General features: G+C 43.1%; 1 protein-coding gene across 1 annotated transcript in view; it reads left to right on the top strand.

Moving 5' to 3' along the window:
• The window catches only part of TRAPPC9 (trafficking protein particle complex 9), a 727471-nt gene that overhangs the window by 54027 nt on the left and 650696 nt on the right, over nucleotides 1–22748 (top strand). The window contains 2 exon segments of the mRNA XM_011938129.1: nucleotides 5012–5133; nucleotides 13742–13867. Coding sequence (XP_011793519.1) covers nucleotides 5012–5133; nucleotides 13742–13867 — 248 coding nt within the window.

Below are 22748 nucleotides of genomic sequence, written 5' to 3' on the forward strand. Positions count from 1 at the left end.
TGGGATTACAGGCTTGAGCCACCGCGCCCGGCCTTTTTTTTTTTTTGAGATGAAGCCTCGTTCTGTTGCCCAGGCTGGAGTGCAGTTGCTGATCTTGGCTCACTGCGACCTCCGCCTCCCAGGTTCAAGTGATTCTACTGCCTCAGCCTCTCGAGTAGCTGGGACTACAGTTACCTGCCACTATGCCCAGCTAACTTGTATTTTTAGTAGAGACGGGGTTTTACTATGTTGGTTAGGCTGATCTTGAACACCTGACCTCAGTCAATCCACCCTCCTTGGCCTCACAAAGTGCTGGGATTACAGGTGTGAGCCACTGCACCTGGCCTTGCGTCTATATTCATAAGAAATGTGGGTCTGTAGTTTTCTTTTGATGTCTTTTTCTGGTTTTGGTATTAGGGCAACATTAGCCTCATATAATGAATTGGTTAATGTTCCTTCCTCTTATGTTTTCTGAAAGAGTTTATGAAGAATTTGTGTTAATTTGTCCTTAAATATTTGGTGGAATTCACCATTGAAGACAGCTGTACCTGGCTTTATTTTATTTTATTTTTATTATGCTTTAAGTTTTGGGATATACATGCAGAATGTGCAGGTTTGTCATATAGGTATACACGTGCCATAGTGGTTTGCTGCATCCATCAATCTGTCATCTACATTAAGTATTTCACCTAAAGCTATCCCTCCCCTAGTTCCCCCATTCCCCGACAGGCCCCGGTGTGTGATGTTCCCCTCCCTGTGTTCATGTGTTCTCATTGTTCAGCTCCCACTTATGAGTGAGAACATGTGGTGTTTGGTTTTCTGTTCCTGTGTTAGTTTGCTGAGAATGATGGTTTCCAGCTTCATCTATATCCCTGAAAAGGACATGAACTCATCCTTTTTTATGGCTGCATAGAATTCCATGGTGTTTATGTGCCCCATTTTCTTAATCCAGTCTATCATTGATGGGCATTTGGGTTGGTTCCAAGTCTTTGCTATTGTGAACAGTGCTGCAGTAAACATACGTGTGCATGTGTCTTTATAGTAGAATAATCGATTTATAATCCTTTGGGTATATACCCGGTAATGGGATTGCTGGCTCAAATGATATTTCTGGTTGTAGATCCTTGAGGAATCACCACACTTTCTTCCACAATGGTTGAACTAATTTACACTCCCACCAATAGTGTAAAGGCGTTCCTGTTTCTCCACATGCTCTCCAACATCTGTTGTTTTTACTGATCGCCATTCTAACTGGTGTGAGATGGTATCGCATTGTGGTTTTGATTTGCATTTCTCTAATGACCAGTGATGATGAACTTTTTTCATATGTTCGTTGGCCACATAAATGTCTTCTGTTGAGAAGTGTCTGTTCATATCCTTTGCCCACTTTTTGATGGGGTTGTTTTTTCTTGTAAATTTGTTTAAGTTCTTTGTAGATTCTGGATATTAGCCCTTTGTCAGATAGATAGATTGCAAAAATTTTCTCCCATTCTGTAGGTTGCCTGTTGACTCTGATGATAGTTTCTTTTCCTGTGTAGAAGCTCTCTAGTTTAATTAGATCCCATTTGTCAATTTTGGCTTTTGTTGCCACTGCTTTTGGTGTTTTAGTCATGAAGTCTTTGCCCGTGCCTGTGTCCAAATGGTATTGTCTAGGTTTTCTTCTAGGATTTTTATGATTTTAGGTCCTATGTTTAAGTCTTTAATCTATCTTGAATTAATTTTTGTATAAGATGTAAGGAAGGGGTCCAGTTTCTGTTTTCTGCATATGGCTAGCCAGTTTTCCGAACACCATTTATTAAATAGGAAATCTTTCCCCCATTGCTTGTTTTTGTCAGGTTTGTCAAAAATCAGATGGTTGTAGATGTGTGGCATTATTTCTGCAACCTCTGTTCTGTTCCATTGGTCTATACATCTCTTTTGGTACCAGTACCATGCTGTTTTGGTTACTATAGCCTTGTAGTATAGTTTGAATTCAGGTAGCGTGATGCCCCTAGCTTTGTCCTTTTTGTTTAGGATTGTCTTGGCTATATGGGCTCCTTTTTGGTTCCATATGAAATTTAAAGTAGTTTTTTTCTAATTTTGTGAAGAAAGTCAATGGTAGCTTGAAGGGGATAGCATCGAATCTATAAATTACTTTGGGCAGTATGGCCATTTTCACGATATTGATTCTTCCTATCCATGAGCATGGGATGTTTTTCCATTTGTTTGTGTCCTCTCTTATTTCCTTTAACAGTGGTTTATAGTTCTCCTTGAAGAGGTCCTTCACATGCCTTGTAAGTCGTATTCCTAGATATTTTATTCTCTTTGTAGCAATTGTGAATGAGAGTTCACTGATGATTTGGCTCTCTGTTTGTCTATTATTGTGTACTTGGCTTTTTTTTCTGGGAGATTTTTTTGATTATTGATTTGATCACTTTATTTGTTATGGGTCTATTTAGATTTTGTAGATCTTCTTGAGTTGGGTTTAGTAGTTTGTGTCTTTCTGGGAATTTGCCTATCTCATCTAAATTATATAAGTCATTGGTGTATAATTGTTCACAATATTGTCTTACAATTTATTTCTGTGAGGTTGGCAGTAATGTCTATTCTTTCAGCTCTGATTTTAGTAACTTGATTCTCCTCTCTTCTTAGCTAGTTCATAATTTTGTGGTTGTTTTAAGAATGAACTTTTGGTTTTGTTGACCTTTCTTTATTGGTTTTCAATTCTCCCTTTCATTTATTTCATGCCACTGCACTCCAGCGCCACTGCACTCCAGCTTCGGTGACAGAGAGAGACTCTGTCTCAAAAAAAAAAGAAAAAAAAGAAATTAAGTTTATCAAATTAGCCCTCATGACTGGAGATGCCCTTTGTTTCAAAGATGGAGGGAACACTTGTTCCTTCTCCTTGGAGGGGATTTCCCTCTTATGCTTTGATCATTTACTTCTCAGAGAAGAGATGAGATACCATATGAAGAATGAAAACCCACTTCATTCTTACACCCCCACCACCATTTCTCCAAGGGAAAAAGAGAGAGTAAAACTCAACAATGTAAAAATAATTCATTAGCGCTAATGAAATAACTCAAGACCCCTTGTCACTTTTTAAATATTAACTTATGCTAGAAACAAATGTATTATAAGCGTGAAAAGCACACAAAGCACCACACCTCTGTGGTTAAGAACATGCGCCCAAGATGGCCTCCTACTTGGGGTTACCAGCTCTGTAATTGTGAGAACTAGTAAGGAGATTTAACCTCTCTGGGATCTTGTCTCCTCACCTGCAGAGGTGGGGTACACTAAGAATACTCTCATAGAGTTGCTGTAGGTGATGGCACGTGTGGATGTTCCTTACGTAGGTCCTGCCTCCGCTGAGTGTGAAAAAATATCGCTTTTGCCCGGATGGCATTATAACAACCTGTGTGAACGCACTCTGCTCGAAGGGATGCCTGGTGCCTGGGGGATGGAGTTCTCAATTCTCTACCCACAGTTGATGTCACTCGGTCTTGCTGATTTGGATCTATTCTTTTTTTTTTTTTTTTTTTGAGACGGAGTCTCGCTCTGTCGCCCGGGCTGGAGTGCAGTGGCCGGATCTCAGCTCACTGCAAGCTCCGCCTCCCGGGTTTACGCCATTCTCCCGCCTCAGCCTCCCGAGTAGCTGGGACCACAGGCGCCGCCACCTCGCCTGGCTAGTTTTTTTTTTTTTTGTATTTTTTAGTAGAGACGGAGTTTTACCGTGTTCGCCAGGATGGTCTCGATCTCCTGACCTCGTGATCCGCCCGTCTCGGCCTCCCAAAGTGCTGGGATTACAGGCTTGAGCCACCGCGCCCGGCCGGATCTATTCTTTAAAAAGTGCATATTTGAGATATATTTTTCCAAGCATGTTCTTTTCTATTATTATTTATAGTTCTTCCCTGTTGTCTCTTGCTGTGATTTTCACAAAGTCAGCAGGAAACAAAGTCCTAAGCCACCTGCCTCGTCACAGTTCTGTTACAGTTCTTTCTTTCCTTACCAGGAGAGGATTTTGCATATGACATGTTTTGTTCCCCTTTTCTTAGAGTTCTCGGTCCATTTGTCCATCCATCTCTCCACTTATCTGTTTATTCTTCTGTCTTGTTCCAAAAAACCTTTTGAGGCAGCTTACAGAATTAGAGAACAAACAATAAGCAGATGAAAAAACTGTACCAAGATTAGAAAACAAGGGTAAGAAGTGAGCTGCATGGGCGACGAGGCCAGTGTGAGATGCACGTCTTTGGCTTTGTGAGGTTATACAGATGGGTGGCAAGCTCATCCCTGAGCCTCCCAGCCGCGCAAGGGAAACAGGATTTGTGGGAGATGCTCACTCTCTGTAAGCTAAACAAGTGGTTTCATAGAAGCCCAGCTTTTCCTGCTATTGAGATTTAGGAGAATATTTTTTGAGTGTTCTGTTAAGTCAATGAATATTTTATCTATATTTTTTTTCTGCCAGAGTTCTCTGTGTAGTTGGTTATATTCTTTAAATGGAAGTTTCTCCAAAATGCTTGCCCATGTGGGTTTGGTGGCTAGGGAATCAGATGCTTCTGCTTATTGATAGGAGTTGGTCAGAAATAGAAAATGACAGAAATAGAAAGCATACTATCATTTATAATTTTCTTTTTTTTAATATGCTGTATGGTTCAGAAAATGCTTTTGCGTACTTGATCTCCTTTGAAGATGCGGGGTGGTGCCTTTCTAACATGAAGGGCTTCAAGCTGTGAGAGAATGCATGCTGACTTCATCGTTGCCTTCAAGACAATTGAGCTGGTTACTGTAAATATGTTACTTTTATGTAATGCATTTCATGTTCTTCAATAAAAAATTTCAAAAGGGAGGAAAACTTATTTTGAGTTAACTAACATTTAGTAGAATACTTTGATAGCAAGGCTATTATAGGAAGCATATAAGCTGTGAAGACTAAACACATTATTTAAATTTCAGTAGGGCATATTTAAGTTTCATCTTATTCACGCTCCTCTTTAACAAAGAAATAATACTGAAAAAGCAAAAGATTATTTCTTTTCTTCCTCTTGGTTTGCAGGTGCCCTCACCACCAATGGCATCAATCCTGACACCAGTACTGAGATTGGACGTGCTAAGAACTGCCTTAGCCCTGAAGACATAATTGACAAGTATAAAGAGGCGATTTCCTATTACAGCAAGGTGATTTTATGGCTTTGTGAATTTTTTACACGGTTGTGTTGTTTTAGTCAGAAGTTCCCATTTTACATTGTGTAATGCTGCAGTGTCTCTTAATTATTTATTTCTGTAAGTATTCATGTCTTGCTCTCTAATGCATAGTACTATATGCCTAAAATGTTTTCTTTTTCTGAATCAGAACAGTGTAGGTTTAGTATAATAAATTTGGAAAAGGGAGAAAAAGGGCTACCATGGCCCCCGTACTCACAGATAATGATTGTTATTATTTTATACCTATTTTCGACTGGGTGCAGTGGCTCACGCCTGTAATCCCAGCACTTTGGGTGGCCGAGGTGGGCGGATCACGAGGTCAGGAGATAGAGACTATCCTGGTTAACATGATGAAACCTTGTCTCTACTAAATATATGAAAAATTAGCCATGCGTGGTGGCGGGCGCCTGTAGTACCAGCTACTTGGGAGGCTGAGGCAGGAGAACGGCTTGAACCCGGGAGGTGGAGTTTGCAGTGAGCTGAGATCGCGCCACTGTACTCCAGCCTGGGTGACAGAGCCAGACTCCGTCTCAAAAAAAAAAAAAAAAATTGTATCTATTTTCTGGTTCTTTTATCAATGTATATTATTTATATTATAAGAAATGGAGCATACTTTACTTATGTACTGTGTGGTGACCCATTTTTTTTCATTTGGCATAGTCTGTGTTTTCTATGCTATTGAAATCTTCCATGGCATAATTTTCAGTGACCTGTAGAGCATTCTATCTTATGGAGGCACCCTTCTTTTTAGTTTGGATTGAAAAAATTTCGCATTCCAAATGTACTTACCAAAATACTGAAAAAGAAAAGTTGTGCTGAAGAGTGGCATCAAGTAAAAAATGAAAGTCCTCTACCTTCTCTACTCTTACTAACAACTTGGTTTATTGGTTATCAACAACTTGGTCCATAGCCCCCTTACCTTTATGCCTATGAGACACACACACACACATGCATACACACATGCATGTACTCATGCGTGCTCAGACACGCACACACATATATGTACACACATGCTCACACATGCACACACATGCATGTATACACACATGCTCACACACACACGCATATCCTATTTACAAAAATGGGATCATACTATGTTATCCTGCAGCTTGCTTTACCCACTCAACAGTATATCATAGACCATAGGTGTGCTCTCGCCTCCAGACCTGCTTGCTTCTTTCAGAGCGTGTGGAAAAGTTTTCTAAAATCCTGCTTCCTTCTTTCAGAGAGTGTGGAAAGGTTTTCCAGAATGTGGATGTAGTCATGTATTCATCAAGACATTTTTGTGAGACATGCTCATAAACAGCACCTACAAAGAGATGAAATGCCTGCTCTTACAGATTTCACAGCTTGCCTTAATTTGCTTAATTATTCTCTTGTGGGTGGATACTTAGGGTTTCTCACTTTTTCACTGTGAATTAGAAAAAATGCTTTACCAAACATTTTTGCCCCTATATTCTTGTGTTCTTGTATCAGTATTTCTTTAGGTTTAATTTTTATAGAAATCTATCCTGGATATAATATTTACATTTATCATAGGTTATGTTCAAGTTACTCTCCAAATTCCTTTTCTAATAGAGAGTGAAAAGATGTAGAATTATTTATTTTACCAGTCCTGTTACTGATTGTTATTTATTTCTGTTTTTTCTTCCCCCTATTGTAAACAGTTCTCTGACAAATGCCTCTATACATACATTTTTTTGGACTGCCTTTTTTTTAAGGGAACAATTCTTAGAAGTTGACTTGAGTTAAAGAATATATGTTTTTTTGGCCTGGCACAGTGACTCACGCCCACTAGTAATTGCAGCACTTTGGGAGGCTGATGTAGGCAGATTGCCTGAGCTGAGGAGTTCGAGACCACCGTGGGCAACATGGTGAAACCCTGTCTCTACTAAAATACAAAAAATTAGCCAGATGTTGTGGTGTGTACCTGTAGTCCCAGCTACTTGGGAGGCTGAGGCTCAAGAATCACTTGAGCCCTGGAGGCAGAAGTTGCAGTGAACTGAGGTTGTGCCACTGTACTCCAGCTTAGGCTACAGAGTGAGATTCTGTCTCAAAAAAAAAGTATACTTTTCTTAAAGAGTTATATATTCCTGTATTGTCCTACAAAAAGGTTATTAACAATTTACTCCTCCATAAACAAATACCAGCTATTATTTTTAATAAATATTTGCCAATACAGCTGAGTGCAGTGGCTCATGCCGTTAATTCCAGCACTTCAGGAGGCCGAGGCAGGCGGCCTTGAGGCCAGGAGTTTGGTATTATGCTTAGAAATACCTTTTTTTTTTTTGAGACGGTGTCTCGCTCTGTTGCCCAGGCTGGAGTGTAGTAGCATGATCTGGGCTCACTGCAACCTCCACCTCCTGGATTCAAGTGATTTCTCCTGCCTCAACCTCCTGAGTATCTGGGACTACAGGTGCGAGCCACCACGCCTGGCTAATTTTTTATATATTTAGTAGACATGGAGTTTCACCATGTGGGCCAGGCTGGTCTTGAACTCCTGACCTCAAATGATCTGCTCGTCTTGACCTCCCAAAGTTCTGGGATTATAGGCGTTGGCCACTGCACCTGGCTTGCTTAGAAATACTTTCTTAAGGATAGATTAAAACTCTTTTCCTTGGTTTCTTAATCTCTGAAATGAGGATGGTAACAGTACCCGTCATCTCATAGAGCTGTGGTTCAGATAAGCTGAGATAATATATGCAAACGTGTATTTGTATTCACTGTTATTAGCATTTAAAATATTTCTATAATTATCTGATTATCTGTAATTTATTTTGTGTGCATTATGACATAAGAATACAATTTATTTTTTCCAGGTCATTACCTCATTGTTGCACCATGATGTATTGAATTCATATTTGTTTCTTTTTGATTTGAATTCTCACCTGTACTAAATACTTTCACATACTTGTGTCTGTTTATTAACTTTTCATTCCTTTCTATAAATCTTTCTTTTCTTACTTCAGCACCATGTTTTATCTTAATTTTAGTGGTTTACTTGATATCTAAGAGTGTTTCTTTCTTTCTTTGTTTTTTTTTTGTTTTTTTTTGAGACCAGGTTTTGCTCTGTTGCCCAGGCTGGAGTGCAGTGGCGTGATCACGGTTCATTGCAGCCTTGATCTCCCAGGTTCAGGTGATCCTCCCACCTCTGCCTCCGTCTGTGCTGGGACTACAGGTGTGCAACACCACGCCCAGCTATTTTTTTCTGTATTTTTTGTAGAGATGGGGTTTCACCATGTTGCCTGGGCTTGTCTTGAACTTCTGGCTCAAGCAGTTTGCCTGCTTCAGGTCTCCCAAAGTGCTGGGGTTACAGGCGTGAGCCACTGTGCCCACCATTTTTTTTTTTTTTTTTGAGACAGGGTCTTGCTCTGTTGCCCAGTCTGGAGTGTAGTAGTATGATCATAGCTCACTGTAACCTCAAACTCCTTCAGTCAACCAATCTTCCCACCCTCATCCTCCTACCTCACTTAGCCTCACTCAGATGACCAAGTAGCTGTAACTACAGGTGCATGCCACCGCGCCTGGCTAGTTTTTTATTTTTTATTTGTAATGATGGGGTCTCTCTATGTTGCCCAGGCTGGTCTGGAACTCCTGGCCTCAAGCAGTCTTCCCACCATGGCCTCCTGAGACACGGGGATTGCAGGCCTAAGCCACTACACATAACCTCCCAGAATAAAACATATCGAAAGCCCCATCCAAACTCTAATTTGTCTTTTTTTAACTTGAACAAATTATTTTAGAGTTTTTGAGGAATAATAATCATACTGGCCATGAAAATTTGGATGGGAGGAAATAATTTTAAAAAAAAAGGGGTTGAGTGCAGTGGCTCACGCCTGGAATTCCAGCACTTTGGGAGGCTGAGGTAGGAGGATCACTTGAGCTCAGGAGTTCCAGACCAGCCTGGGCAACGTGGTAAAACCCCTTCTTCACAAAATACACAAAAAAATTAGCTGGGTGTGGTGGTACACACCTGTTGTCTCAGCTACCAGTAAGGCTGAGGTGGGAGGATCACCTGAGCATGGGAGATTGAGGCTACAGTGAGCTGTGACCACGCCACTCATTCCAGCCTGGGCAACAGAGCAAGACCCTGTCTCAAAAAAATTTTTTTTCATGATTTCATTTTAAATCTCTTTGTAATATACATTAAAATATGTACATTTGGCCAGGCGTGGTGGTGCAAGCCTGTAATCCCAGCACTTTGGGAGGCCGAGACGGGCAGATCACGAGGTCAGGAGATCGAGACCATCCTGGCTAACACGGTGAAACCCCGTCTCTACTAAAAATACAAAAAAACTAGCCGGGCGAGGTGGCGGGCGCCTGTAGTCCCAGCTACTTGGGAGGCTGAGGCAGGAGAATGGCGTGAACCCGGAAGGCGGAGCTTGCAGTGAGCTGAGATCCGGCCACTGCACTCCAGCCTGGGTGACAGAGCAAGACTCCGTCTCAAAAAAAAAAAAAAGTAAATTTAACCAAAAATATGTGGGAAAAATTTGTGATGACTTTTGTTCTCACATCAATAGAAAATGTTTTAAGAGTTCTGAAGGAAAAATGGCATTTCCCTAGAATCAAGTCCCTATGTTAGTTTTTTCTTGTGTCATGAAACAGTATATACAACTGATACATTTCTGACTTCAGTGTTGGTATTTAAGTAAGTATAAATAGCTTCTTTTTCTGATCATCTGTGATAACTTATATTTAATATAACACAGACTCCATGTACGTTATGTGTGTGGAAAAGGGGAGGAACGAAGCCTACCCTTTCTGGCATAGTAATTATAAAACCGCTTGTCCCACCTTATACGTGATTTTAGTGGGAAAGATAACCAGTTGTGCCTTTGCTTCTCCATGGTTGGTAAATAGACTGCATGTTTATGAGCAGCGATGCCACACCAGGCCTCTAGTGGGTCTCAGCAAAGGCTTGTCGATTACATGCATTGGTTTTCCCGTGTCCTAATGCCTCAGTGAAAGAATATTAGTGTGTTATTCCTCCCAACCTCTGTCTGTCTTCAGGTACTAGTATACACGGACAACCTCTATAAACCCTTTCTTTAATGTGAAATTAAATTATGCAACATCAGTTGAAAATCACTCCAGCTGGGATAACTAGGGAAAAAAATAATAAAAATAAAGAAGGTTTGGAGTAGAAAAGAAAAAGCAGAGCAGCTAGCATGGAGGATTTTGCGGTGGAGGCTTGGGAGGGGAAGGGCGTTGGAGGGAAGGAAGCAGATCCATCCGTCTGAACTCTTCTTTTTTGGAAGAGTTCTGGAACCTGAATCCTTCCTCCTTTCCCTGCTCCTGGGTCTGGAGCCATATGGTGTGTAAGAGGGGCTGGGGGTGGCTCTCCTGGCTTGAAGCTAGGAGAATTGGGGATGAAGCTTAAGAGATACTCCCCAGTTTATTGCGTAGTTGAATGAAATTCCACAAAGCCTTTTCTGTTCCAAACGCCCTCATTTGTTCTTCATCTCAGGAACCATAATAGGAACTGAGAAGTAGGAACAAGCAACTCTGAGACAAAATCAGAAAGCATTGAACACACAGGGAGCCAGATTTTTTGCAACTAAGTAAAATGAATTTACAACAACTGCATTAAAGCTGCAGGTGTGAGAGTTTCTAAAAATGTTTTAGAGTACTACAAGGGATGATAAGTAGAAATGAATAGCAAAGTATCCATTGATAATATTTTGAAATTTTGCAAAATAGCAAGCTACTGTGGTCATTATTTTAATGAATGCATACACATTTATGTGGCATTCATAGACTCACTCAGCCCCACCAATCGCTTTTGCTTCCATAAAGGATAGATTTTCTCACAAACAAATTCTCTGGCCTTGGTGGGGAGGTGTATTAGTCCATTTTCATGCTGCTGATTAAGACATACTGGAGACTGGCAATTTACAAAAGAAAGAGGTTTAATTGGACTCACAGTTCCCTGTGTCTGGGCAGGCCTCACAATCATGGTGGAAGGCAAGGAGGAGTAAGTCCTGTCTTGGATGGCAGCAGGCAAAGAGAAAATGAGGAGAGGACTCCAAAGCAGAAACTCCTGATAAAAACACAGATCTCATGAGGCTTATCTGGTACCACAAGAACAGTATGGGGGAAATCACCTCCATGATTCAATTATCTCCCACTGGGTCCCTCCCACAACATGTGGGAATTGGGGGAGTACAATTTAAGATGAGATGTGGTCCCTCCAAATCTCACGTCCTCACATTTCAAAACCCATTATGCCTTCCAGGCAGTTCCGCAAAGGTTTGACTCATTTCAGCAGTGACTCAGAAGTCCACACTTCAAAGTCTCATCTGAGACAAGGCAAGTCCCTTCTAGCCTATGAGCCTATAAAATCAAAAGCAGGCTGCTTATTTCCTAGATACAATGGGGGCACACACACTGGGTAAATACAACCATTCCAAATGGGAGAAATTGGCAAAACAAAGGGGTTACAGGGCCCATGCAAGTCTGAAACCTAGGGGGGCAGTCAAATCTTAAAGCTCGAAAATGATCTCCTTTGATTCCATGTCTTGCATCCAGGTCATCCTGATGCCAGGAGGTGGGTTCCCATAGTCTTGGGCAACCCTGCCCCTGTGGCTTTGCAGGGTACAGCCTCTGTCCTGGCTGCTTTCATGGGCTGGCATTGAGTGTCTGTGGCTGTTCCAAGCGCACGGTGCAAGCTGTCAGTGGATCTGCCATTTTGGGGTCTACAGGACAGTGACCCTCTTCTCACAGCTCCACTAGGCAGTGCCCCAGTAGGGACTCTGTGCGGGGCTCTGACCTCATATTTCCCTTCTGCACTGCCCTAGCAGAGGTTCTCCATGAGAGCCCCACCCCTGACGCAAACTTCTGCCTGGGCATCCAGGTGTTTCCATACATCTCCTGAAATCTAGGCGGAAACTTCGCAAACCTCAGTTATTGACTTCTGTGCACCCATAGGCTCAGCACCACATGGAAGCTGCCAAGGCTTGGGGCTTGCACCCTCTGAAGCCGTGGCCCAAGCTGTATGTTGGCTCCTTTCAGCCTTGGCTGGAGTGGCTGGGACATAGGCACCAAGTCCCTAGGAGCACACAGCATGGTGATCCTGGGCCCGGCCCATGAAACCACTTTTTCCTCCTAGACCTCCAGGCCTGTGATGGAAGGGACTGCTGTGAAGACCTCTGACATTTTCCCCATTGTCTTGGGGATTAACATTTGGCTGCTTGTTACTTATGCAAATTACTGCAGCTGGCTTGAATTTCTCCTGAAAAAATGGGATTTTCTTTTCTATTGCATTGCCAGGCTGCAAATTTTTTAAACTTTTATGCTCTGTTTCCCTTTTAAAACTGAATGCTTTTGGCTGGTCGTGGTGGCTCATGCCTGTAATCCCAGCACATTGGGAGCCCAAGGCAGGCAGATCATGTGGTCAGGAGATCGAGATCATCTTGGCTAACACAGTGAAACCCCGTCTCTATCAAAAATACAAAAATTTGTATTTTTCATGCCAGGTGTGGTAGTGGGTGCCTGTAGTCCCATGCCAGGCTGAGACAGGAGACTGGCATGAACCTGGGAGGTGGAGCTTGCAGTGAACCGAGATCATGCCACTGCACTCCAGCCTGGGCGACAGAGCGAGACTCTTGTCTCAAAAAACAAAACAAAACAAAACAAAAACAAAAAAAACCTTGAATGCTTTTAACAGCACCCAAGGTAGCTCTTGAATGCTTTGCTGCTTAGAAATTTCTTCCGCCAGATACCCAAATCATCTCTTTCAAGTTCAAAATTCCACAAATCTCCAGGGCAGGGGCAAAATGCCACCAGTTTCTTTGCTAAAACGTAACAAGAGTCACCTTTGCTCCAGTTCCCAACAAGTTCCTCATCTCTATCTGAGACCACCTCAGTCCTCTTTCATTGTCCATATCATTGTTCATTTCATTGTCCATATCATCATCAGCATTTTGGTCAAAGCCATTCAACAAGTCTCTAGGAAGATCCAAACTTTCCCACATCTTCCTGTCTCTGAGCCCTCCAAACTGTTCCAACTTCTGTCTGTTACCCAGTTCCAAAGTCGCTTCCACATTTTCAGGTATTTTTTCAGCAATGCTCCACTCTTGGTACCAGTTTACTCTATTAGTCTGTTTTCACGCTGCTGATAAAGACGTACCTGAGACTGGGCAATTTACAAAAGAAAGAGGTTTAATTGGACTTACAGTTCTGTGTGGCTGGGGAAGCCTCAAAATCATGGCAGAAGGCAAGGAGGAGCAAGTCAGGTCTTACATGGATGACGGCAGGCAAAGAGAGAATGAGGAAGATGCAAAAGCAGAACCCCCTGATAAAACCATCAGATCTCATGAGACTTATTCACTACCACAAGAACAGTATGGGGGAAATCGCCCCCATGATTCAATTATCTCCCAGCAGCTCCCTCCTACAACATGTGGGAATTATGGGAGTACAATTCAAGATGAGATGCCGCTCCATATCAGGAGGGGTGTCTGGAGCCCTCTGCTGGGGGAAGTGCTGTTGTAGTTATTGAGTCCCAGTAGCACACCCTTTAGAATGTGACAGAAACATGTGAACTATTTTTTGACTGAGGCACTTTCTTTACACTCTGCAGTATAAGAATGCAGGAGTGATTGAGTTGGAAGCATGCATCAAGGCCGTACGTGTCCTTGCAATTCAGAAACGGAGCATGGAAGCATCAGAATTTCTTCAGAATGCAGTTTACATTAACCTTCGACAGGTGAGTGTACGTCTACCTATAAGTGGAAGAGTTAATCTAGTTCTTGTGGAATTAACTATGAATTCAGCTTCTTTTGTTTTGCTGAGGTTCAGCATGCCATGATAAAAAGTGTTGAATCTTAACTTGATTTCTAATTAACGTGGCTATTTGTATATTGTACTTCTTTCATTGTGGTATTTAACTTTCAAAATTCAGAACTTGCTGTTCTTTGCATTTTTTTGTTTGTTTGTTTGGAGAAATAACTGTGTTTTACCAGCTTGGCAACCTTCAACAAACTTCACGCCTCTTGTCTTGATATTGTCACTCATGAAGTACTTGCCATTTGTAACCCTGTTTTGGGGTGTTGGGTTTATACAACAGGCAGTTTGTGAAAGCATTTATATAGCTCCTTTGACACAGTGGTAACCTAGCAAATAATACTTAAATCTGAATCTGAATGGATTTTTAATAAAACAATCATCAAAACCTTTCCATATGGATTGATGATGCTAAATCCTAAAATTGATAGTCTTAGAAGGATTTTAGATATTTAGTTAGTTGAACTTGGATCTTTATAGATAGGGAAACTGAGATCAAGTTAAACAATTTGCTTAAGGATACAAGACGAGTATGAGAACATAGGTCACTGTAATTCAGCAGATACTTAGTGAAGAGGGTGTTGTGCTAAGGGGAAAGAGGTGAGGCAGGCGGGTCCTGTCCTCATCCATCTGACAGTTTTGTGGGAAGGGCAGACATTGAGCAGTGGGTAAGTGGAAAAAAATTGGAGGTACAGGTGCCAAGGGAGCAAGTGGCAAAAGAATTTAACTTAGTTTAATGGAGGTGGAGGGTATGGGGGCCAGGGACTGTCTCTAAGTCAGTGAGATTGGAACTGGGCCTTGAAGGATGAATAGGAGATAGCCAAGTAAAGAGGGGATGGGAGAAGGTCATTCAGGAAGAAAATGGCTCAGCATGAGTGATGCCCTGAAACAGAACACATCACTGGGAGAGACCAAATAAAGTCAGAGATGGCGGTGGGGGTGGAAAGAGGGGGAGATAGAGAGGGAGGGGAAGAGGGAGGGAGGGAGAGGAAGAGAGAGGGGTAGGGAGGACAGAGTCCAGAGTCCGAGCGGGAGGGCTTTCTTGGCCAGGTGAAGCATTTGGGGCTGCTTCTAAGAGTGGCGGGTTTTAAAAGCAAGGTCTTGACCGGGCGTGGCGGCTCACGCCGGTAATCCCAGCACTTGGGGAGGCGGAGGTGGATGGATCAGGAGGTCAGGAGATCGAGACCATCCTGGATAACACGGTGAAGCCCTGTTTCTACTGAAAAGACAACAGATTAGCCAGGTGTGGTGGTGGGCGCCTGGAGTCCCAGCTACTTGGGAGGCTGAGGCAGAAGGATGGTGTGAACCCAGGAGGTGGAGCTTGCAGTGAGCCGAGATCACACCACTGCACTCCAGCCTGGGCAACAGAGAAAGACTCTGTCCAAAAAAAAAAAAAAAAAAAAGCAAGATCTTAACATCAGGGACTGATGCAACCAGATTTGTATGGAGTGGAGGGAGACAGAGGGAGGGGGCCCATTGCAGAGGCCCTTGGGGAGCCCAGGTGAGCAGTGCTGACAGCTTCCCCAAAGGATTGGGGCTGTTGACGGGAAGGCCAGCCCACTGGAAACGTGCTTGGGGGTCTACGTGGAAAGGGTCAGTGGCCGGCTGTGGGTCGGGTGGAATGGAGTATCCCTCCATTAGGTACCTGATGGTCAGGCTGGGCTCCGAGGAAGGCAAGCTGCAAGGCAGTGGTGGAGGGAAAGAGGAGAGGTTCAGCTTTGCACATAACGAGAGAGGTGTGGGTCTGGGGGCTCAGGCGAGAGGGCAGGGGGTGGAGGAGAGAAGAGAGAGACTTTCAAATCAGTTTCTCTTTTGAACACACAAAATGTGTGACTAATAATAAGACACTCATGCCTCTATCATCCAGATTTAATATGTTGAAATGTTGCCATATTGACTACAGAAATTCTTAATTTTTTTCAATCAAAAGCGAATAACCTAAGTAGAAACAAAATAACAGTTCACCAGCATCTCCGAGTTGGTCCATATTTTGGTACTTTATAATGTTTATAGCCATAGTCTATAGAAAGAGAGGCATTTTAGCATGAGAGTTGAGCACACAGACTGGGTACAGACTGCTGGGGTCGGCATTCCAGCTTCACTTGCCTTGGCAAGATGTTTAACCTCTGTGTGCCTCAGTTCCCTCTTCTGTAAAGTGTACTTACTGCCCCTCGGACCCCTCATCTTGGCTAATTTCCTAGATTAGACATCGGCAGGGAGGCCGAAAAGCCAAAATGGCAAGTGTCAGCATCACACCAAAGGGAGAGACCAGAACAGAGTAAAGCCCGTAAACCAAGTAAAAAACAGACAACAACACAGTCCCTCAAAGCTGTAGGCCACATAGTGTAAGGGAAACAGCACCACCATTGGTGCAGTGTGTCATCAGAAGAGCATGAGAAAGAGGTCCATATCTTTCAGTTTATATTGACGTTTCTGGTAAAGACGGGCAGAAGCGGGAACCTGACATTTCAAAGTGGAAGCTTCAGTTACCTGGGTGCCCAAGCGGAGGTGTTCTCCCCGGTGATTCCGGGCAAATGAACCAACGTCTGGATCGTACCTCTCATCTGACACACTTTTCAGGGGACCTCGGAGGGGTTCAGCACTGTGCCGGGCCACAGATTTGCAGGGCCAGTGAGGATGTGGTCCCTGCTCCAGAGCTTGATGTTCTAAGTGCTGAGGGTGGAGGGCTTCCTGGAGGAGGTGCTCTCCGAGGAGACTGAAAAGTACCCGGCAGAGTGGGGCTGAGGAGCGTCTGAGCAGAGAGACTGGGTGTAAACATGTGGCTGGGTGTGAGCTCTGAGCACAGAAGTCACTTGGGGGTCAGAGCAGTTTTGTTTGTGAGGGACAATGTGGGGAAGAGAGGCCCCGACGCAGGCTGCGGTCAGTTCCTGTTGTAGGTGTTGCATAAAAGTTATCAGGTGGGCAAGAGAGAATCCCTGGAGGAATCCAAGCTGGGAGTTGCAGTGGAGTCGAGCTGTCAGATGGGCTCAGGTTCACACCCTTGCGTTGCCACCTGTTAGCTGTGTAACCTTGAGCACAGTCACTTGGTGTCTCTGCCTCTTAATGTTATGGTCTGTAACATGACAGGTTAACAAGCTCATGTGGTCACTGGAAGGACTGGCTTTGACACCTCCTGCCCAGTACTGTCTTGGTGCCTGCCCCATAAAGTGACTCTGTGATGGGCAAGTGTTATGATCAGATTGGAGGGTGTAAAGAGACATGTATTTGTGACAGTGGAGGGTGGACCGTGCTTTTAAACGGACCCTCCGAAGGCCTGAAGCAGTGGAATTGCAGACAATTTGGTTGGGAACCGGGGGCAGGGCTTTGAGACTGACTTGCCCTTAACAACTGGAGTTGCCTTTGCGAGTTAATGCTGCTAAATTGGGCTTGCTGGGAATCTGTTTTCACTGGTGGGTATAGAAACACACATTTCATAAAATAAAATGTTTTCACTTAAAATGTGAGGACATTTTGTTCTTTGGAGCAGCCTGTCCTTTTGCTGTTTGCTCTTTCTTCTTGTGGACCACTAGAGGTCAGCAAAGACACGCGGAAAGGGGAACAGCGCTCTCCAGTGCTAGGCGGGCGGGAACAGTGCAGATGTGGTTCCGTGGCCCTGTGAGTTTTCCCCAGCACGAGGCTTGGCTTGAGTTGACTCATCTCCATGTTTGTTTGCCAGATGAGCAGGCGGCAAGATAATGAGTTCTGGTGGGATTTTATAAGAACAATAAAGAAGAAGGGTCTGTAGTTTTTCTGAAATAGAACAAGCTTTTGGTTCTTGATCAAGTATGTTCCATTGTAGAATTGATGAGTTGTATCTATTCCTGGAAATGACTTTGGCTAACATGGAAATTTTGAAAGGAACTGAGATATAATTATTTCAGGTTCCTTCTGCATTCTTAAGAATCCCTGTGCAAATATAAAAACTGATAAATAATACATGTGGATTTAGTGGCATTGGAAAGGATTTTTTTCATTTTACGGAATTCACTGCTGAGTTCCTTCTCTTTGTGTGCAGGGATATGGATTGACCTGTCTTTTCTTTAGTTGTTTAGGTGAGTGGCTTATGATAATTATGTATCTAAGATAATTCACAAATAGCAGCAAACACCTCATTTAATAACTGTCTACCTATACATTTATGGGTTGGACATGTGGATTTTACAGGCAAATAGTGAGGTAGAGGTGAGGTGGAAGAAGCATGGACTTTGGCCCCCCAGATTTAGGTTGAAGTTGCCATTTCCTCACTGTGCAACCTGGAATAGTTATGTAACCTCATTAGCCTGTTTCCAAGTCTATAAAATGGGAATGATAGCTGGGTATGGTGTTGGGCACCTGCAATCCCAGCTACTCGGGAGGCTGAGGCAGGAGAATTGCTTAAACCCAGGAGGTGGAGGTTGCAGTGAGCTGAGATGGCACCACTGCACTCCAGCCTGAGTGACAAGAGCAAAACTACATCTAGAAAATAAAATGAAATAAAATAGGAATGATGATATTGCGTTCTTTCTAGAGTTGATATAAGTTGTAAATGATAGAATAATGCATATAAAGTGCTAAGCACTGTGCTTGGCTTTTAGAAAGCATTCAGCAAACATGTCTGCCTCACGCCTCACTGGTTGTATCAAAGGGATGCAGGCAGCTCCTGTTTGTTGAGGACCTGTTAACAGACAGTTTACAGGCTTGTGAATTTGGGTATCTTCTTTAATCCTTATAATTCTGTGTTTCCAGTACAGTTATTCTTGTTTGTAGAGGAGAAACCTCAGGCTAAGGAAAGGTTGTACAACTTGTCCAAAGCTAGCCCATAATTTCAGAGGGGAAGGGCCTCTGGGAGGTGTGCTGGTTCTCTCTTTCCTGCCCTCACTCACATGTTCCACACCAAAGGCCAGGCACTCGGCGCTATGTCAGTCATCTGCTAGCCTTGAGTGTTGAGTGGGCTGCGAAACAGACATGGTCTCGCACTGACTGAGCTTCAGATCTAGAGGGGGAAATGGGTACTGAGCAGATAAACATAAACATAGATAATTGTAAATTTGATCCAAGGAAAAGAACATGCTCTGCCTTGTAGACCTGGGGAATTTTCTAGTCAGGCCTGCTCTTGCAGTATTAATCCCGTAAAATAAGCTCTGTTGGCACACAAAAAGGATGAAAAAGCAGAGCCTCTCCATTATTGGATAAGCTGAAACTCATTGATAATACGAGTGATGAAGCAGCCAGCTTGTTGCATGCGTTTAGCTAGATGCTTTTCAGATATTGGCCATAATCATCACAACAACTTTGCAAAGTAGTTTATTACGCTCCATTTTAAGGTTGAGAAATTGAGAAGAGGAGTTTGCCATGTATCCAGGATTGTCTTGTAGATACCACCATTGGTATTTAAACCATTTGGGTTCTAAAATCCAAGCTCTATGTACCACATCAGGTAGTTTCCCCCAAACTACCCAAATGGTTGAAATTCACTTTCTTAATTCTTAATTCTTTTCTTTTTTAAGACAGTTTCGCTCTTCTAGCCCAGGCTGGAGTGCAGTGGTATGACCTCGGCTCACCGCAACCTCCACCTCCTGGGTTCAAGTGATTCGCCTGCCTCAGCCTCCCGAGTAGCTGGGATTACAGGCATGTACCACCACACCTGGCTAATTTTGTTTTTTTAGTAGAGACGGGGTTTCTCCATGTTGGTCAGGCAGGTCTTGAACTCCCAACTTTAGGTGATCCACCTGCCTCGACCTCCCAAAGTGCTGGGATTACAGGCGTTAGCCACCATGCCTGGGTCACTTTCTTAATTCTTAATTAGTCAAAAATGGCAAGTGACGGTAAGAGAAAGTGGTAGCAGGGAATTGTTTGAAAAACTAGAAAATAATCTGACTTTACCAGATTAGAGAACATACTCTAGGATTAATGCACATTGAATCTACCACCCTTTGCCTCCCACAAACCAAATATTCAGGAATGATTTTGAGCCATTTGAAAACATTTTGGCTTATGATACTGCTGACTAAGACCTGCCACCTCTTTGTTCCTGGTTAATTTTCTCTTCAAAGTCATTCAAATTTTATGGAGGCTACTCTGTTCAGATGTAAGAATAGCCTCTGTAAAATTTTTGATGCAGTTCCTTAATGAAGCTGTTGCTAAGGAAACCCAGGAAAAGCCTGCTAGATATGCACATAATAATTGCAACCTCAGAACTTTATGTCAATTTAAGCTGAAAATCAGAGGCATGGGGAGATTTAGGAAAGGCTTTTTAAGCTAGAAAGGGGGAAAGTAGTAGGAATGCAGCTTAGCTATGGCTGAAACTGTTCAGTCTAGCCAGCAGGGTGCATGGCTTTCAGAGATGGTTTGTGAGGAATTCATAGTTCTCACAAAGAAGCTGTTGGATGGGGAAGGAGGAAAGTCAAGTTCCTTATTAGAGATGGAAAAGGAGAGAGAGGGAACTGAGACATTTCTGAATGAACAAGAGTCTGGTATATAGCACCTTGTCTTTAGAAGAGAGAAAGAGGCATATAGGGAAATCTCTCTTGAGTGAGCAGTCAAAGCTGCAGAGATAGGAGCAAGCCAGGTGGGCCTCTGATGCCCTGCTGGGCTGTGGATGGCAGCAGCCTGCAAAGCGGTGGGAATCTTTGACCCAGTCCTTAGGTTGGAGTTTCAGATCTCCATTCGAAGCCCAAAAAGTGGTGAAAGAGGGAGAGGACTAAAATAAAGGAAAAGCCAGAGCCTGGAGAATGAGTCCCATATCTGTGCTGTGGGTTGTTCTGTTTAACCCAGGGAGGCATTGAGAATGGTGCTCCAGGATGAGAATGGTGCTTCACAGCTTCCCACATGGGGACATGCCTGCAGTTGGTGCAAATCCTTATTTCATGGGCGTTGATATTTATCTCTTTTTATTTATTTGTTTAGAGACAGGGTCTCACTTTCTTCCCCAGACTGGAGTGCAGTGGCCGGATCTCCTCTCACCGCAACCTCTGCCTCCCAGGCTCAAGCGATTCTCCTACCTCAGCCTCACAGGTAGCTGGGGTTACTGGCACCCACCACTACTGCCCTGCTAATTTTTGTATTTTTAATACAAATGGGGTTTCATCATATTGGCCATAATGAAGGCTGGTCTTGAACCCCTAACCTCAAATGATTCACCTGACTTGGCCTCCCAAAGTGCTGACATTACAGGCATGAGCCACCACGCCCGGCCTTCATCTTTATCTTTTTGCTTTAGCTGTTAGGAGCCTTAGCGCAGAGTCTCTAGCTTACCCTTAATAATTACACCTACTTCATGGCAGACATTTTTGTGATTTAACCTTCCCCTGGTTTCCTTTAACTAGAATTCTCATTTTCTCTTTAGACTGATTTTTATCTTTTTTTTTTTTTTTTTGGTTATTGTTGTTAAATTGTATGTGTTTAAAAAATTGATTTTAGATCCTGTTTTAGAATGAGGCAGAATGTAAATAAATGCATAAACAGAGCGTATTACAGACACTTACTGCTTTTAGAAATTCTAAGCTCTTTACCTTAGGGGTTACCTTAGAGCTGAGCTGAATATTAAAGTGATACATTTTTAATAGGAAAGTTTGGTAATGCATGCAGATTCTAGAGTGGGGACTGTATCTTATTAATTTTTTTAGCCACCGTGCAAAGCAAAATACTTGTCATAGACCAGGCACTTATTAATGTTTGTTGGATTCATGAAGTGGAGTTAGCTATGACTCATGCTCCATCCTGTGGCACTCGCCAGCGTCAGCACCACTTGCCTGAGCAGCCGTGACAGCAGTGACCTATTGGTGGGTGTGCACACCCGTGTCTGCATTTAATCCGTAAAACCGCTCCATGAGGGATTGCTTTTATTATTTTATATTTGTAATGTATAATATATTTTATTTTTACTTGGAAAGACTTCAAACCTTCAGAAAAGCTGCAGGAGTAGTCCAATGAACACTTACATGCCCTTCACCTAAAAGGGCAGTGTTAGCCGAGTGCGGTGGCTCATGCCTGTAATACCAGCACTTTGGGAGGCCAAGGCGGACAGATCACCTGAGGTCAGGAGTTTGAGACCAGCCTGACCAACATGTAGAAACCCCGTCTCTACTAAAAATACAGAATTAACCGGGCATGGTAGCGCATGCCTGTAATCCCAGCTACTTGGGAGGCTGAGGCAGGATAATCGCTTGAACCTGGGAGGCGAGGTTGCAGTGAGCCAAGATCGTGCCATTGCACTCCAGCCTGGGCGACAAGAGCAATGTTTGTCCTTCTGTGTCTAGATTACTCACTTAGCGTCATGTTTTCATGGCTCATCAGTGTTGTAGCACGAATCAGTCCTTCATTCCTTCTATGGTCACGTAGTATCCGCTGTATGGAGATAAATGTTTTATTTATCCATGCGTCAGTTGATGGACATTAGGTTGTTTCCACTCTTTGGCTATTAAGAATAATGCTGCAATGAACACTCATGTATTTTGTGGGAAAAAATTTTTGTGGGAATGTACAAGTGTTTGTGGGAACATGTATTTTCAGTTCTCTTAGGTATATACTTGGGAGTGAAATTGCTGGGTTTAACTTTTTGAGGAACTGTCAGACTTTTCCAAAGCAGCTGTGCCATTTTACATTTCTACCAGCAATGTCTGAAGGTTCCAGTTTCTCCACATCCTCATCAACACTTGCTATTGTCCATCTTTTGATGAGAGCCATTCTAGTGGGCATGAAGTGATGTCTCATTTTGGTTTGGATTCACATTTCCCTGATGGCTGATGCTGTTGAGCATTTTTCCCATGTGCCTACTGGCCACATGTATATCCATTCAAACTTTGTCAAGTTTTTTTTTTTTTTTT

This window comes from Colobus angolensis, unplaced genomic scaffold, assembly GCF_000951035.1.
Source record: "Colobus angolensis palliatus isolate OR3802 unplaced genomic scaffold, Cang.pa_1.0 Scaffold17, whole genome shotgun sequence".
Taxonomy (NCBI): domain Eukaryota; kingdom Metazoa; phylum Chordata; class Mammalia; order Primates; family Cercopithecidae; genus Colobus; species Colobus angolensis.